The 15,990-nt window shown below is 39.6% G+C and overlaps 1 protein-coding gene across 7 annotated transcripts in view; it reads left to right on the top strand.

The window, feature by feature from the left end:
* Nucleotides 1-15,990, top strand: part of hdac4 (histone deacetylase 4) — a 189,392-nt gene that overhangs the window by 113,373 nt on the left and 60,029 nt on the right. For all 7 annotated transcript variants that reach the window (XM_066687228.1, XM_066687233.1, XM_066687230.1 and 4 more), the window contains one exon: nucleotides 11,759-12,003. In XM_066687228.1, the coding sequence (XP_066543325.1) occupies nucleotides 11,759-12,003 (245 nt within the window). The remainder of the gene's footprint in view (nucleotides 1-11,758; nucleotides 12,004-15,990) is intronic.

Below are 15,990 nucleotides of genomic sequence, written 5' to 3'. Positions count from 1 at the left end.
AATGAATGAGGGATATCAGTTTTTGCAAACAATTGTAGATAGTGTCATGTCAGTGTGGCAAAGAACAAGAGAGCAACACACACATGGTTTCATTGCCTCGAATGCCTGCTTTTCTGAAGTTGGGGCAGCACACACAAATATGCATGTAGTAAATGGTAATCGTTTGCTATGGTTAGAAAGCCTACCACTTGAATTGTTGCATCCTTGAATGTGTGACGTGACAGGATTGCTAAATTTCAGCATTCACCTCAGGTATTGGAAAGCTTACTAACCGTTCTAACAGCGCAGTAATTGATGGGATAGGAAATGTTCGATCTTACAAACAAGAAACGAAAGAAAGAATGGAACATGGGGGCGGGGGGAGGCTATGAATTGAAACACCATGAGTGGTTACTGACAATTCAATGCCGCGCCACTTTTAATTTACAAGGTTTGCTTCTGTTTGTGTTGCTGTGGACACCTCTGGCCTTCCTGCCACCTCCACATGGCTTGCCAGTTGAGTTTGATTTTGCTGGGCATCTCAGACAGGTGCTGCGGCCGGTGGACTGCAGCAGAAGTCTTTGATCTCTCCCTCTCCGGGGAGTTTTGACATTCACTCGCAGGCAGACAATAGCAGGAATGCCTTGTATTCACGCCGCAGCCTCTTCTGGAGCGAGCAACGACGCTGGGTTCTGTGTGTTGTTTCTGACAAGCGTTTCTCACAGAGGCAATGATATGATTGCCCGAGGCTGACGCTACATGAGTTATTGCCTTTCACAGAATTTGCAGACACTACAGCGGCAACAGCGGCAGCAGCCTCTTCACATTGACTGGGTACTACAAAAGCAGCCATATGGACAATGGATTTCAAAAAAGCTTTTAACTGGCAAGTTTTAAATAGATTAGTGCGCTTCCCTGCCTTGCTCCTTCACAAAGTCAAAAATAGCCCAACAGTCATATTAACCATTTAAAAATCACCAGTCATAATCTAGACATTGTTTTGGGAGCAGCCAAATAGTTAATATGTATAGCTGTAGTAGATGCTAATGCATTTGTTTACCGTTTTATTGAACCAGTTGCTGCACATATGTTGTGTTGTGTGTACACTTGAATTTGATCTATATAGGCAGAAATACAGTAGAAGAATCAATATATATAAAATTGAAAATCATACTACAAATTCAGTTGGCAAATGGACTTCATCTACAGTTTTTTTTTCTCTTCTCAGAAATGTTTGAAGCATATCTTACCTAGATTCCATGTCAATCAGTTTAACCTGTTATCTCACTGCTGTGGCAGAAGGGAAACGGTTCCTAAGCAGAGCCAGGAAGTTCATTGTTGTCTGTGTTGGGAGGAGAGTTTTATGTTCAACCACTTCCAAAAATGTTGGGAAACTATGGACTTCTTTTTTCAGGTATTACCTTTGGCAAGCTGTTACTTGACATGAGTTAAGTTTGGGTCTTTCATTTATCTGGGCTGAACATTTACAGCTGTGTTGTTGAACATACTTGAACTTTAGGACTGGATTTTGTTTTCTTTCCATTTTGTTTCTGGAAGGAAATAAATATTTGTATAGATGTTATGGAACCTAAACATGTCAGCAACAATAAAAATAATGAAACTCACTTCACATGAGGTTACTTGTTATTGATTCACTCATTGGGGTTTACAGTCTGCAGACTTCTGTAGTCCCTACATGTAAGGACTAGAAGTACTGTATAAAACAAACATGACCATATTTTGGAGGTTAGCAGTTATGAGCAGATATGAGCAGAACGTTGCAAAGGTTCAGATGGTGTTTTCGGTATTTAACTGTGTGTTGGTGTTCCAGCTAGATGGTAACTCACCTGCCTGTGGCTGCCTGTATTTGTACTTCCCTGCTTCACTAGATCTCACCTGTTAACTTTTGGCCCTAAACACAACTTTGCCTGTAGGTATAAGGAGTCTAGCTTTCCCTTTCAGCAATTTCAGCCATTCCTAAAGAAAAGGAACATCATCAGCTTTTTGCAAATTATAACAATGTTTTTGTTGAAAATAAGCCTGTCAATGCTGGTCACCTTTGCTCAAGCAGTAAGATTGCATTGACAATATTATAATTAAATTATGAACCGAAAGAACAATATTGCAATCTCTAATTAAAGCATTAATCAAAGTCTTTTTTTTTTCTTTTTTTTTGTTGAATTAATTAATTGTTAACAGACTCAATGATATGCTAAAAGCAAAGTGAAGGAATATAGAGTGCTCTTCAAAACCTTTTGATTTGTTGTAGAAATGAAAGTACCTGTGAGTCTGGGTGTTGTTGCTCAGGCTTGAATTACTTTAATGAGGGTTAACCAGACATCACAAAGTAGCCTACAATTAAACAAAGACAGAAATAATTATAAAGCTGATGAAATAACGGTGACTTCATTGGGGATTTTGGAGCTTCTTCAGAATGATCTCTAAAGTGTTTTTTTGTTTTGTTTTGTTTTGTTTAGTTGTTTCATTTAGTTTTCTTTCCTTTAGTTTTGTTTGTTTTCTTGAAAAAAAGAGAGTGAGCCAGGGAAATATTATGCTAGGCAGACCCCAACGTTGAGATATATGGTACACAGCAGGCTTGCAAATGTCCTTTCCCAAGACATTTCAGGTTCATAGGCCGGGGCCTTAAAATATGGCATTATTTAGAAGTTTGACGCTGACTGTTTTCACTTGCGTCATATTTGACCTGGGCATCTCAAACCATGTTTGATGCAGGCCAAATTTAGCAAGCATTACTTTGGAAAGATTACGTGTGGCGTGAAGTGCCACTTTACAGCACACCGTTTGCTTAGGTGATGTTTATAATAATTACAGGAAGATTCTTATCTGTTTACGTTCATACATTAATGGAGATGCTATTCTCTGTTATTTTGCATTGACCTAATGCCTGTTTATTGTCCAGCTGGCTGTGAAAACATAAAGTATTTAATCTGTGCATCTGCATGGCCCATGTAATCCCCCAGTTTGCAGTGCCCATTTGGAGTTATGTAAGAGGCAGTGTATGCAGAATACAGCCCCTGCTGGAACAAAGGCTGCCTGAAGATCAGAGAGAAAGAGAGTGAGACAGAATTAGAGGGTAAGCCCTGCATTACCAGGATGCAGGGTGCATTTAATATGCTGATTTAATGCCCCCTGCAACATGTAGCATTTTCAGAGGTCCATCCTCGTGCACGCCGCAGACAGTTGTCATCCATCTCCAGTTGATGAGATCCTTTCCGAAAACTGACCGAATGGCAGGGAGCAATTAGATTATATTTTCTATTATCATAAATCTTCCCACCCCCGAGGGCATGGTTTCTTACTATTTTAACCCTTCATTAAAATAGATACATTAAATCTTGTTTTGTTTCTTTTAAGGGCTGGTTTTATTTGTTCCGTTTGTTACCCAGTTTATGAACTGTGAAGGAAAATGCAGTATTATTATTAGTTCAGTCTAGTAACCTACAATTAAATCATGGGATGCCTCACTAAACCAGGGCTGTATACAGCAGGGATGAAATCGAGGTAAATACTGGAATAACAAACTGCAAGTGAAGAGGCAAAAATCAAAGAAGTTCATGCGTATACTGTTCACTTAATGAAATACTTCCTTTATTTAGGCACTTTCCATTGTAAAATTGAATTAAATAATTTGGTTTGTATTATAATTTGTGTTATATCTGTGCTGTTTTACGTAGACGTCTCTCTCAGAGACTGGTGTGAATGGATACCCCAGCTACTTCACCCATTGAGAGAGCCATCTGTTGAAAAGTGTCCTGGCTGAAGTGAGCTTCTTCAGTTAAGTGTTTTAAGTTGTGAGTCATTTGCAAAAAAAAAAGATAAAGACAGTTTAGTACATTATAGGTGTCCATCAGAGTCCTAATCAGATTCATTTTTTTAACAGATGTCATGAAAGCAGTAACTTTTTTCACTGGAGCATTTCTTAAATGCCCTGGCTTCTCTACCTGTTAGTATAGTGGATACATTGCAAAAGCTCCTCGTTCAATCTTTCTCCACCTTGAATTAGTGGTCCTTCACTTTGAGCTGAGGATAGAAGACACTCTGATTAATATTTTAATTCCTGATATACTCCGTTACATCTGTTAGATTTATGAAGCTCTGTGGCCTCTAGCAACATCCCACCTTTTGTCTCGGTAAAAAGAACAACTGCTTTCTCTCTCTTGCTGGCAGTGTAAGCTAGGGGCTTCTTTACGTCACTACGGTGCTTGTGTGCTTATGTTTTGATGCATCATTAAACAGGAGGCCACAGGGGAGACAGAGGGAGAGGGAGAAAGGGAGAGAAAGAGAGAGTGAGAGAGAGACAACTTGAAAACTGAAAATCAGTATTAGTCCAAAGAACAATTGGCTAAGGGAAATTAGGATCTGCAGAAAGATAGTAATATCATACAAGGTAAGGCGGTTTTTAAAATGTGTATGTATGTGTTTTTTGTGTACTCACTTTAACACAAAATAAATAAACCAATGTATCCTGGAATTGTTTGAACAAATATGTGTAAAAAATCCTTATAGATCTGCTGGATGAGCAATTTTAGCCTGACAGACAGTTAACAGGTCAATAGGGAATGTGTGGAATAGGTAACTAAAGTGGATTATTGATGCTGACTTAAAGAAATAAGATAGTCTGACCTGCCAGACTGTTTTTCTAGACTTCAGTTGTGCAACAGTGTCAGTGGAAATGAGAAAGAAATGATGGTATATTACCATCATTTATAAATAGTATCAACAGTAGCAGCACCGCCAATACAAAGACAGCTAAAGTCAGCTAAAACGATCAGGTGTGCTGAGTGGGCTGGCGATGGAGATGGGGGGTTATGAGCTACAGCACGGAGATAATAGCGGAAAATATAGGTAATGAAGGCAGTGCCGTCCGAACAGCATAGCAATAAACTCCTGGGGTGCAAGATGGGGACAATCAGAAGGCGTGGGCTGTCAGTCAAAGAGGAGAAAGCACAGCACTATTAAGTTCAACTGCATCGATCCGGAGGGAGAGAGCTCTCCAATAACGGCAGCCTCTTTCTCTCAGACTCGCGCTGTTCGCTCCCAACTCGCCTGGGAATATAGAGTTACAGTACGTTCTGAAAATCTCCTGTGTCAGGGCCTGTCTCTGGCTCCCTCGCTGTCGTGCCCACGCTCCCATCGATTGCCCCACACACCCCTCGCTGAGCCCCCGCTCCAGGAGAGGACCCACTCCGACGGGGAGGGGGGCAATCTTAGCAGATGGCACATTTACTTCAGTTCTTCTCTCTAGCAAGCGGGCTCCTCCTATTGTTTTGAAGCCAAGGTGTCAATATTAACAGATGTGATGTGCAGCCATAAAGAAGCTGCTTCTGTGGGATGAGAATCAACAGGATGAAAGGAATCGATCTGTAGTGGATGGGCTCTAGTAAACTGTAAAATGCTTTTTTCCCTCCCCCTATGAAGCAATTGCATATTTTTGCATGCTTGGATAAATACATTCTCTGTCTCTTTCTGGGAAAAATCCGCAGTGTGTATTTGTGGTTTGCTGCCTTTCTAATTTTCTCTGAAACAAAGACTGAAGACAACTTATCATCTTGCTGTTTGCTTGCTAAGCATTGTGGTGGCACATTCTGGGAGATTAATCATGTTAAGATCATGACAAATATTGTTTGCCACTTTCTGGGGGGGGCATTTCTAGAAATTATGGGGTTGTGGGGTGTAACTTTTGACCTATTTAAGATTTTAAAATTGGTAGTGATAATAGACAATTCCCATTCTCAGAATTGTAGGCCAGTGAAAACAAGTTACTTACCTCGAAGGGTGTGGGGATTCACTTCCAATGTCCCTTATTCGTGTTTATTTTATTTTGTTATGATTTATTACTACAGTAGCCTACATGTTAGCAGTCATTCTTAAAATGAACAGTATCTGTTTCAATACCAATATTTTGTCTTCAGTCCTGGCTCCTTACAAACGGTAGTAAATCAATCATTATTTTGTGTCCAGCGTGCTTCACTAGGTGTGTATCTGGGTTTCATGCTGATACACAGCAGAGTGTAAAAATGCATCCCATGATTGCATTATTTTATTCAATTTTATATTTAATCCATCCAGAAGTGTCTAAAACCAAAACACTTTGTCTCCATGCTATTATAAGTAGCCTGACATCTCACTTTTATGCCTGCCAGATGTCATTTTCTGTGTACAAGGTAGAGGACTGGATTACTTTAATAATTGGAATGCTTTTGAATGTACTTTGAATGTGGGCCAGAGCCGCGTTTCATTTAAGTAATGAATGCTCCGCAGTTCTGTCTTTGTTCTTCACTGACTAAATGCTCTGTGATTCTTGGCTTCTGTGTCCACAGTCTGATCGACTGAAACCAGGACACAGGGAAAGGACATGCGAACCAGACGGCCACACTTTCTTTCGGTGTCATTTTTATAATTCTGGTCCTGTATCACCTGTTGTCAGTGTTGATGGTGAGACCAAACATCCGGGGGGAAGAAAGTGGAGCATCACAGTATGGCTTTTCAAGCATTGTACAGTAATGCAACACTATTCAATAAGTCACATTGAAATTTCAATAAATATGTAGCTCTATGACCATATTATTCTAAAGAGAAACAACACTTGTGAACACTTTTTTCAGTTCTAGCTGACAGTACATGCATACTTAATCCCTGCAGAATTTATTATTATTATTATTATTATTATTATTATTATTATTATTATTATTTTTCTGGTGGAGTACACCGTGCAAATAAAAAAAATAAAATTCAAACAATTCAAGACCTATTCTCCATCTGTAATTCCAGTGTCTGAATTGTGAACACTGCTTTTATAATCTGTCTATACCTTGTTTATTTTATAAAATCTGCTTTCAAGTATCTAAATAGGAAATACTTTGCAAGCCTAACTATTTCTCAATGGAGGGGTATGTAGTGTGTGTGGTGCCACTAGTTTGTTTGACTTGTGATTTAGACAAAGTTCAATCCAAACATGTGTAGCTATTTTATGTTGTTGGTAAATTCACAAATAAATAATCCTCTGTCATTGGTATTTATTCTAAGTAAATCTTAAGGAAACTGCTAATTTAAGAAGACTTCCTTTCCAGAAAGCCCTGGGCGGCTGTGTCCTAGGCGATGCATTTCCATCCATAGGCTTCAATACACTCTTTGTGAATCCAGTTTGCGTCATGGATATGATTTTATTAAGTTATCAAGACAGGGCCTATGAAAAGAGTTTTCTATTCTGCAAATAAAATATTCATGCATGACAAGCCTCTTAGCTGTGAGAGACTGTTTGTTAGGGTCTTTTGTTTCATGTAGTTCACTTTAGGTCAACAGTAGTTTTCTGCTTCCAGTTTGAACTTGTGGCATTTGAGGCAAAAGAGCATTGCAAGTGATGTTTGACGCACCAAAAGGGGTAAAAGCCATGAATGTGGGCAGTGTTTCCTTAGGACCCCCCTTCTAGATGAGCCCTAATATGATCCGATTTAAATTCACAGCATTCAAAGGCTCTGAAGGGCGTGTCTAGTTATGATGTCAAAAGATGCTGTGTTTCCCTTAGGGCTCACTTCTTCAGAGACCTGGTTCATCCTTCTAGTCCGCTTTCACAAAAATATAATGTACCCATCTACTATGGGGCAGAAGATGAGAGAATGCCTGTGAGTAATAAGCATTGTTCTTCACAGATTTTTTGTCATTTAAGGCTGTCAGATGAGTCATTGTGCCTGTAAACATTTCCTCTCCAAAGAAAAGCTTTTTTTTAATTATTGGAAATTAATAAAATTATATCCCCAGTTGACAAAATCTCCAGTCTTTTAGCCTGCATTCAGCACGACCATGTGCGTGCACACAATTCATTTTGTGTTGTAGTTTGGGAAATATCAGCAGCAAACCATAAATGATGACTATGGCTTCTCATATTAAATACAAAATGCAGTTTTTCCCATGTTAAATAAAGACATGAGTTTTATAATACGTTTAGTTTTCCAAAAATTTGGCGGATTAACAAATTTGGCGGATTAATGAGAATAAATGCCTTTTGCATGCATTTATTGTCGGTCACCTGCTTTGTATAGTTCTCATTATTTTAACAAATTAAGTTAATTGGTAGTTTGTTAAGAGGGGGAGATAAAGACACGGGAGAGAGAAGTGGGGAGGGAGAACGCTGTGCTGAGTGCCGTGTTCAGTGCCGCTTGAGAAAAGAGCAGAAGGAAACAAAAGGGATATACACTCACCTAAAGGATTATTAGGAACACCATACTAATACTGTGTTTGACCCCCTTTCGCCTTCAGAACTGCCTTAATTCTATGTGGCATTGATTCAACAAGGTGCTGAAAGCATTCTTTAGAAATGTTGGCCCATATTGATAGGATAGCATCTTGCAGTTGATGGAGATTTGTGGGATGCACATCCAGGGCACGAAGCTCCCGTTCCACCACATCCCAAAGATGCTCTATTGGGTTGAGATCTGGTGACTGTGGGGGCCAGTTTAGTACAGTGAACTCATTGTCATGTTCAAGAAACCAATTTGAAATGATTCGACCTTTGTGACATGGTGCATTATCCTGCTGGAAGTAGCCATCAGAGGATGGGTACATGGTGGTCATAAAGGGATGGACATGGTCAGAAACAATGCTCAGGTAGGCCGTGGCATTTAAACGATGCCCAATTGGCACTAACGGGCCTAAAGTGTGCCAAGAAAACATCCCCCACACCATTACACCACCACCACCAGCCTGCACAGTGGTAACAAGGCATGATGGATCCATGTTCTCATTCTGTTTACGCCAAATTCTGACTCTACCATCTGAATGTCTCAACAGAAATCGAGACTCATCAGACCAGGCAACATTTTTCCAGTCTTCAACTGTCCAATTTTGGTGAGCTTGTGCAAATTGTAGCCTCTTTTTCCTATTTGTAGTGGAGATGAGTGGCACCCGGTGTGGTCTTCTGCTGTTGTAGCCCATCCGCCTCAAGGTTGTACGTGTTGTGGCTTCACAAATGCTTTGCTGCATACCTCGGTTGTAACGAGTGGTTATTTCAGTCAAAGTTGCTCTTCTATCAGCTTGAATCAGTCGGCCCATTCTCCTCTGACCTCTAGCATCAACGAGGCATTTTCGCCCACAGGACTGCCGCATACTGGATGTTTTTCCCTTTTCACACCATTCTTTGTAAACCCTAGAAATGGTTGTGCGTGAAAATCCCAGTAACTGAGCAGATTGTGAAATACTCAGACCGGCCCGTCTGTCACCAACAACCATGCCACGCTCAAAATTGCTTAAATCACCTTTCTTTCCCATTCAGACATTCAGTTTGTAGTTCAGGAGATTGTCTTGACCAGGACCACACCCCTAAATGCACTGAAGCAACTGCCATGTGATTGGTTGGTTAGATAATTGCATTAATGAGAAATTGAACAGGTGTTCCTAATAATCCTTTAGGTGAGTGTATACCTTGTACTGAGAAGTTGGACGCTTGCAGTTTTGGCAGTGTGGGCAGGACTGAAAGGGACCATGAACCAAGCTAGATGTTTTCTTCCCTGATTGCAGCTTTTGTGCATATTCTGCAGATCAAATCAAGACAATCCTCTATCTTTTAAGCACTTGTGACATGTCCCCCCTCCAATAATACTATATGGAAAGTTTAATTCTATCTGACTTATCTTAATGGGATGGAACATTATGGGATTATTTTTATCAACTGGGCTAATATTGCCGTTTGTGTACAGCACATTATTAGAACCTGTGTTGGGAATATACAGGTGTGTGTGAGTTTATTATCTCTTCAATAGAAGGTTAATATTTTACTTGTTGTACATTGATTTCTATTGGTTTTCACTGTGTGTAAATTTGATTCACACATTTGGAACACATACCTGTTTTAGTTTATATTCAACACTTCAGTTTGGAGTTATTTTATTGTATCAAATTGGCAGATTAACAAGTTGTTTTATTATGGGAATTAATTCGTTTTTGGCAGTTTTTGCCGGAATTGCAAATTTGGCGGATAAATGAGAGTGGACCTGTATACACTCTCCACCAGTTTGACCCTATTCTATTGGCAAGCTTTGTAATGTCCATGAAAGTAAAGAGATATGAAAAATGTATTAGCTGCCAAACCGAGAAGTAAGTTATCAGATATAAAAATAATGCAAATGCTGAAATTTGAGCAAGTGATATCCATTTAAAAAAATCAGATGAATAACAACATATTTTGAGTCAAATGTCTGAACTTGGGCACAAAACTGACAGGAAGGAAAATAAAGAAACAAGTATATTTTATGTGGGAGGCAGTACAAATTGCTCTTTAAGAAACTAAAAACTAAAAAAAAAAAAACAATAAACATCATTTAAGATGTCACTTTCTCTACAAGACACCACATATTCAGAAGTTGCACATTTTCTCACTGAACCCCTCCGCCTCCACTTGTTTTGTCTTCATAATCTGCACTGGTGTGAATTGTTCTCTCTGTTTTCCAGGGATATTTATAGACTCTGAATCAGTAATACTACATTCAATCAATTTCAGTCAATGTTATTGATTTGTTTCCCTGCCACTCTGTTGGGGTGTGTTTTTCAAGTGCTAAGTGACTTAGACTGATTGTATTTATGGCTTCACTGATGACTTTTTAGTCCAATACTATTCTTAATAGATAAGGAGGTTAAAATAACCCAAATACAAAATGCAGGATTCTTCCAGTCCTTTCAGGTATTTATCTTAGATCTGTAAATGGTTATTGAGCTGACTATTTACTATTCTTCTTGCGTATGAATTACTTATTTTTTCCTGCTGCTTGTTGTTTGTTGCAGGCAGGGGTCTTTACCAGGTTGCTTGAGTGTGGACATATTTCTGTTAACTCTGATAAACTATAGAAATCGTTTAAAAAAAGGCAAATCAATCGGAAGGACTTGCTTTCTATTCAAGGTGCTCCAGCAGTACTCTAAGCATAGTGCAAACCTCTCAGCCTGCAGTTTGAGTCTCTGGCAGGGCTGCATGCTTCAAATCAAGCGGTGTGGTGGTTTCCCATACAGCGGATCCCTTTGGACCTTGAGGTTACCAGTTCAGCTCTTGGTCAGAGGTCAATTTAGCACGGCTGTGATTTCTAAAATTGATTTCCTTCTCTGGAGGCTTTTGTGGGTTATCTACGAGCAGGCCATTAATGGGAACTGCAATCTTAATGTACCTTTTAACGTTAGGATAGGAACATTTACAAACCATCTACCTCCTGCTGCAATACAGAGCATGACTGTGTTGAGCATGTTTGAGATGTGTATTTTTAGTTTGTTCTTAATTGATGATAATAAATTGGGGGGGCTACATTTAATCTTTTAATATTTTAATGATAATAGAATAGTAATACCAGTAATACCAGTAATACCATGCTTGCTTGAATTGCACCCTTCAGTAAAAATGTTTTCTATATAGATATTTCAAGCAAGTTGTGTCAGTATGGTATTTTAGAAAGGAAAATATAATGCAAGATCAATGATCTGTAGGTCACTCTTCAAATTATTTGATGACTGATTGAAATTGCACTTGTTTTTCTTTAAAAAGCCCTGCTTGTGCTTTTATCTTTTTGCTCTCTGGTTTGATTATTGTACCGTGTGCTAGACTGCTCTTTCAGATGAGACAAATGCTCTGGCAAGCTATACGAGTGGTTTCTAACACAGCGTACTCAGATGTGAACTTTTGGTAATGGCCTAGAGGGGTAGAGGATTTCTCGTCCCCTTGCCCACGGTGGGTATGTGCCCGTTTCTCATGGTGCCCTGTGTTGTTCTTTCCCTCCTCCTGTAGTTGATGTGAGCACGGCGCTCCCTTTGCAAGTCCCCCCACCTGCGATCCCCATGGACCTCCGCGTGGACCACCAGTTCTCCCTGGCCCCGGCCGACCCCAGCCACCGGGAGCAGCAGCTGCAGCAGGAGCTCATCTCTCTGAAGCAGAAGCAGCAGATCCAGCGGCAGCTCCTGATCGCCGAGTTCCAGCGGCAGCATGAGCAGCTCTCAAGGCAGCATGAGGCCCAGCTCCAGGAGCACGTCAAGGTAACCAGCTCCCACAGGCCCTACCCTCGAGGGAGACGGGGGGGATTTATTTGGCTCTAGTCTTCCTCATTCTGCCAAAGTCTTTACCCTTTGGGGATTCAACTGGTGTAAACTTATGTTTCCAAAAAGGTATTTCTAAATTTAAAGGAATGGCAGAGCATATTCAGGTAATTGCTTCATGTCTTCAGTTTCTTTGAGAAAATTATTGTAATTGACTTAACACCTAAATATAATTGATTAGTTTAATCTAACAGACTCCACACAAGGATCCACCAATGGATTTTAAGCCATGTTGCATTGATACGTCAGGTGTTTTCAGCATAAATAGCTCAATTAGAGAAAGAATGCAGAACACTTGGAAGAATGTCTAGAAAAGCTGTACAGGGGCAGGTTGCATAAACAACAAGTCTTTGTCTCTTATAATTATAAGTCATACGAATGACAGACACTCTAAAACAGTCTTTCCTCAGACTGGTCTAATTAGTCAATCACGCAGGGCATTCTGGGAAGAAAAACAACATGGTGAACGCTTCTCTATAATAGTGACGATCCCAATTCAAATTATTGAAAATCTGTGCTAGCCATTGAAATATAATGCAGAAAAACTAATACTTTGCAGGAAATGTTCTGAAACTTGCACTAACGCACTCAAACACAAGGGGTGGGATAAAAAAAAGTGAAGTGTCAACCCACTTTGTGTGCAGTCTGTAAAAGACGTGCAGAAAATTATGGAAGAATATGCTAACACATTTTTAAGCTGAAACATCCACGTACTAGTGGAGGACCTCCCTCAAAACTTAAATGGACCCCATGATTGGTTATTGAAATCATTGGGGAGGAGTCATGATGTTTTGGGGGGATTGCCAGTGGGCGGGCGAGCGGAGTGTGTGAGAGACAGCAGGAGCTCCGCTTGTTGGTATTAGTGAGAGTGTTGTTGTAGTCTCAGGCCAGCAGATTCAATGGGAAGATGGACTTAAATTATAAGTTAGCCTGGGGGCGAGGATAACTTTTCAGGTTAAGTCTTAGTCTTATTTTTTATGCAACTCACTAACTGCATTAGACTAGTCTAATGGTTAAGACTAGTCTAACACAGTTTTATAGGTAGGTAGAAGGGAAGGAAATAAGTGCCACAAACAAAGAGTATTGTGTTTAATGCACTGTGGCCTTCTCTGATTGCCTACTTGTTAAACCATTCTCCCCTTACCTTTCCTACTGTGTGAAGTGGTCAGCACACTTGAGTAGTGTTTCCTTTACACTTCCACTGTGACGTAAGGTATCGAATTTTGTTACCATGGAAAACAGCCACATCTCATGCACTGACAGAAAGCTCATGAAGTACTGTGCATCACAGTGTACAAACTGCCAGGAGGGGTGGCCTGTGTGTTTCTTTTTCATTATCGCTGTACTACTTGATGTGATCTCAGGGGAAACCGCACCAGTTATCCTTGCACCTTATTTATAGAATCTAGAAGCAAAGTGCTAAAGTCCCTTTGCTTTTGCCAGCTGTTCAGTTTTGCACGCTGTTCATCATTTGGAGTTAAACCATAAAGGCTCCAGCAAAAATTCCAAACACAACATGTATTTATAGAGTTTTTTCTTAACAGGAAGTAGTCACTAAACTGTCATCAAGCTGAACACCTGGTTGCCCTTCTTTTCTTGCTTCGTGCCTAGATTCCTTCCAGATCCCTTTATTAGTTCAAAATAAATAACACTAGACAGTCCACTGCACAGGTGCGATTCGCAATGACAGAATTGTTTTACATTTTGTCAAGAATAGGGCAGCAAGGTCGTCCTGCATAGGAAAAAAAAATATATATATATGTTGAGGAATACATTACCAAGGAAAACCTATCCTTGGGAAACACTATGGGATTTTATGAGGAGACTCGAGAGACTTCTTATTTTGAATGCCACCACTGCTGAAGTGTGTTCCAGAAAGGGGGGGAGCATTGCAGCAGTTTGTTTTGCTCTAAAAATAGCTCTTGTCTGAAAGAAATAATCAATGTCACCAGTGGCCTTTTGTAGCAGATGCGGCGTAGCTCCCTGTGCGTTCGGAGGTGGTGACTCTTCACTGACAAGCGCTGCTGGAATGGTATTGGATTTTACATTTCCTTCCTTTTCTTTCCCCCCCTCCCCTGTAAGAGAACACTTGTATGAATCGCAGTAAACAAGAAAACCTGCAGGAAGGAAGGGGGTTCTTCGTCATTCATTTACCTGATTTAAAAAGAGAACACCATGGATCAAACCAGCTCTTTTTAATCAGCGGGGGGGTTACTTATCTCTGTGAAAGCAAAAAAACAGACAACATCAGGCTGAAAACAATACTTTCTCTGGGTAGTTGTACATTTTTTTTTGCATAATAACTGTTTTTTAATAATTGTTAACTACACATGAATAGTTCACTGACATACATCGTTAATATGGTTACATTAGTGATGATTTAACCTACCGTAGGGTCACTACATGCTGTTAAAACATACAGTTCAATGACTGTGTAGACTTAACATGAAGTTAAAATACTTTGTGCAGCGTTGCTGGCAACCTGTTCAGTAACTATAATCTGATATTTAGTTTACATGTGGATGTCTAGAGAAGCTATCAGATTGTAATATAAAAATAATTAATGCGCCCTAAAATTAAATATGTTTATGACCGCAGGTGGATTTGCATATTTGAAGTTTAATTTGAGTCACAACAAGGGTAGCATGAGTAGGGCATTGCTTCATATCTCTTGGAAAGAGCATGAAAACAAACTCAATGGATCTGTTTGCCTAAGGGGACCTTCTGTGGTTTTTGCTGCTCTACAGTGTATCTCGGCTTGCTCTCTTTGCTCAGAATGACGTGAGCAGTGACGAGGAAGCTGACATTCATTGGAACTTCAGACTACAGCCATATTTCTGCTCTTTTCCATTTGTTGCGAATGCCTAACTGTATTAAGTTAGTACCTGCTACTTTGGAGAGAGAAAGAAAACATGGGAAGACTGAGAAAATGTGAGCAGAGAGAGAGAATGGGTTAAATAGCATTAACTTTATGAGCTTTGATTTTTGTCAGTGTACCATGCCAGAATTGATTCTCTCGAGTCTTCCCTCCTTTCTTTGATATTATATCTCTGAACAAGTGATTTTCAGGTTCTAGGATTTAAAGTAGGCCTCATATCTGATCAGAAATTTTCTGAAGCAAAGCCAAAGCCCATCTTCCAGCTATTTTTGTTCCCTTTGCTTTGCTAATATTATAAAATGGCAAGGAAAAGGGACCTGGTAAAACAGGCTTATCTAGTATCACTTTAGATAGTGTATGTATCTGCTGGATTAGGCATCATTCAAATTATTATAGTGATGCAATTCTGAACTTCAGCAAAAATTGTATATTGAAAGTTGGTCCTGGGATTATGAAATTCCATATTAACCTTTCAAGTGCTCCAATTTAACTGACACACCTTGTGTTATGAGGTTCTTGTTCAGAACCAGCTGTACACATGTTTATCTGCATATTGACTGAAGTGATCCTGTTTCTTAAAATTTTTTCCATGGCTTTGGTTACATATATATGTTGTGTTATCCAGCACACACATGTTCATCTTGACCTGAATTTAATCAGTGCCTTTCTCTGGTTCTCTGTTGAGATCAGTCTTCCATTACATAATCTACAGATCTACAGAGCCTACTTGGACCATTTGATAGTCAAATCATATTGTTGTCTTATATTCTGTTACATTTTATAAATGTTACATTAATATACTTTTTTTTTTAACCTGAATTTTGACTTTTGATTTTATATATATAATATGGTAGAATGGTCCAATACATCGGAAATGCTTCCACATAGCTTCTCTTAACAAGATTGTAAGGATTAAGTAAACAGACCAGATTCCAGATTTTGTGATTCCAAAGATGCAACCAAGCCTGGTCTCTCATTTGGAAAGCCTGACCCATGACTTGTAAAAGCATTTTGCAGTAAACTTAAATTGCATTGGGGTCATTACAAAA

This window comes from Amia ocellicauda, chromosome 16 (assembly GCF_036373705.1).
Source record: "Amia ocellicauda isolate fAmiCal2 chromosome 16, fAmiCal2.hap1, whole genome shotgun sequence".
Lineage (NCBI taxonomy): Eukaryota > Metazoa > Chordata > Actinopteri > Amiiformes > Amiidae > Amia > Amia ocellicauda.
This window is presented reverse-complemented; position numbering and strand designations above follow the sequence as displayed.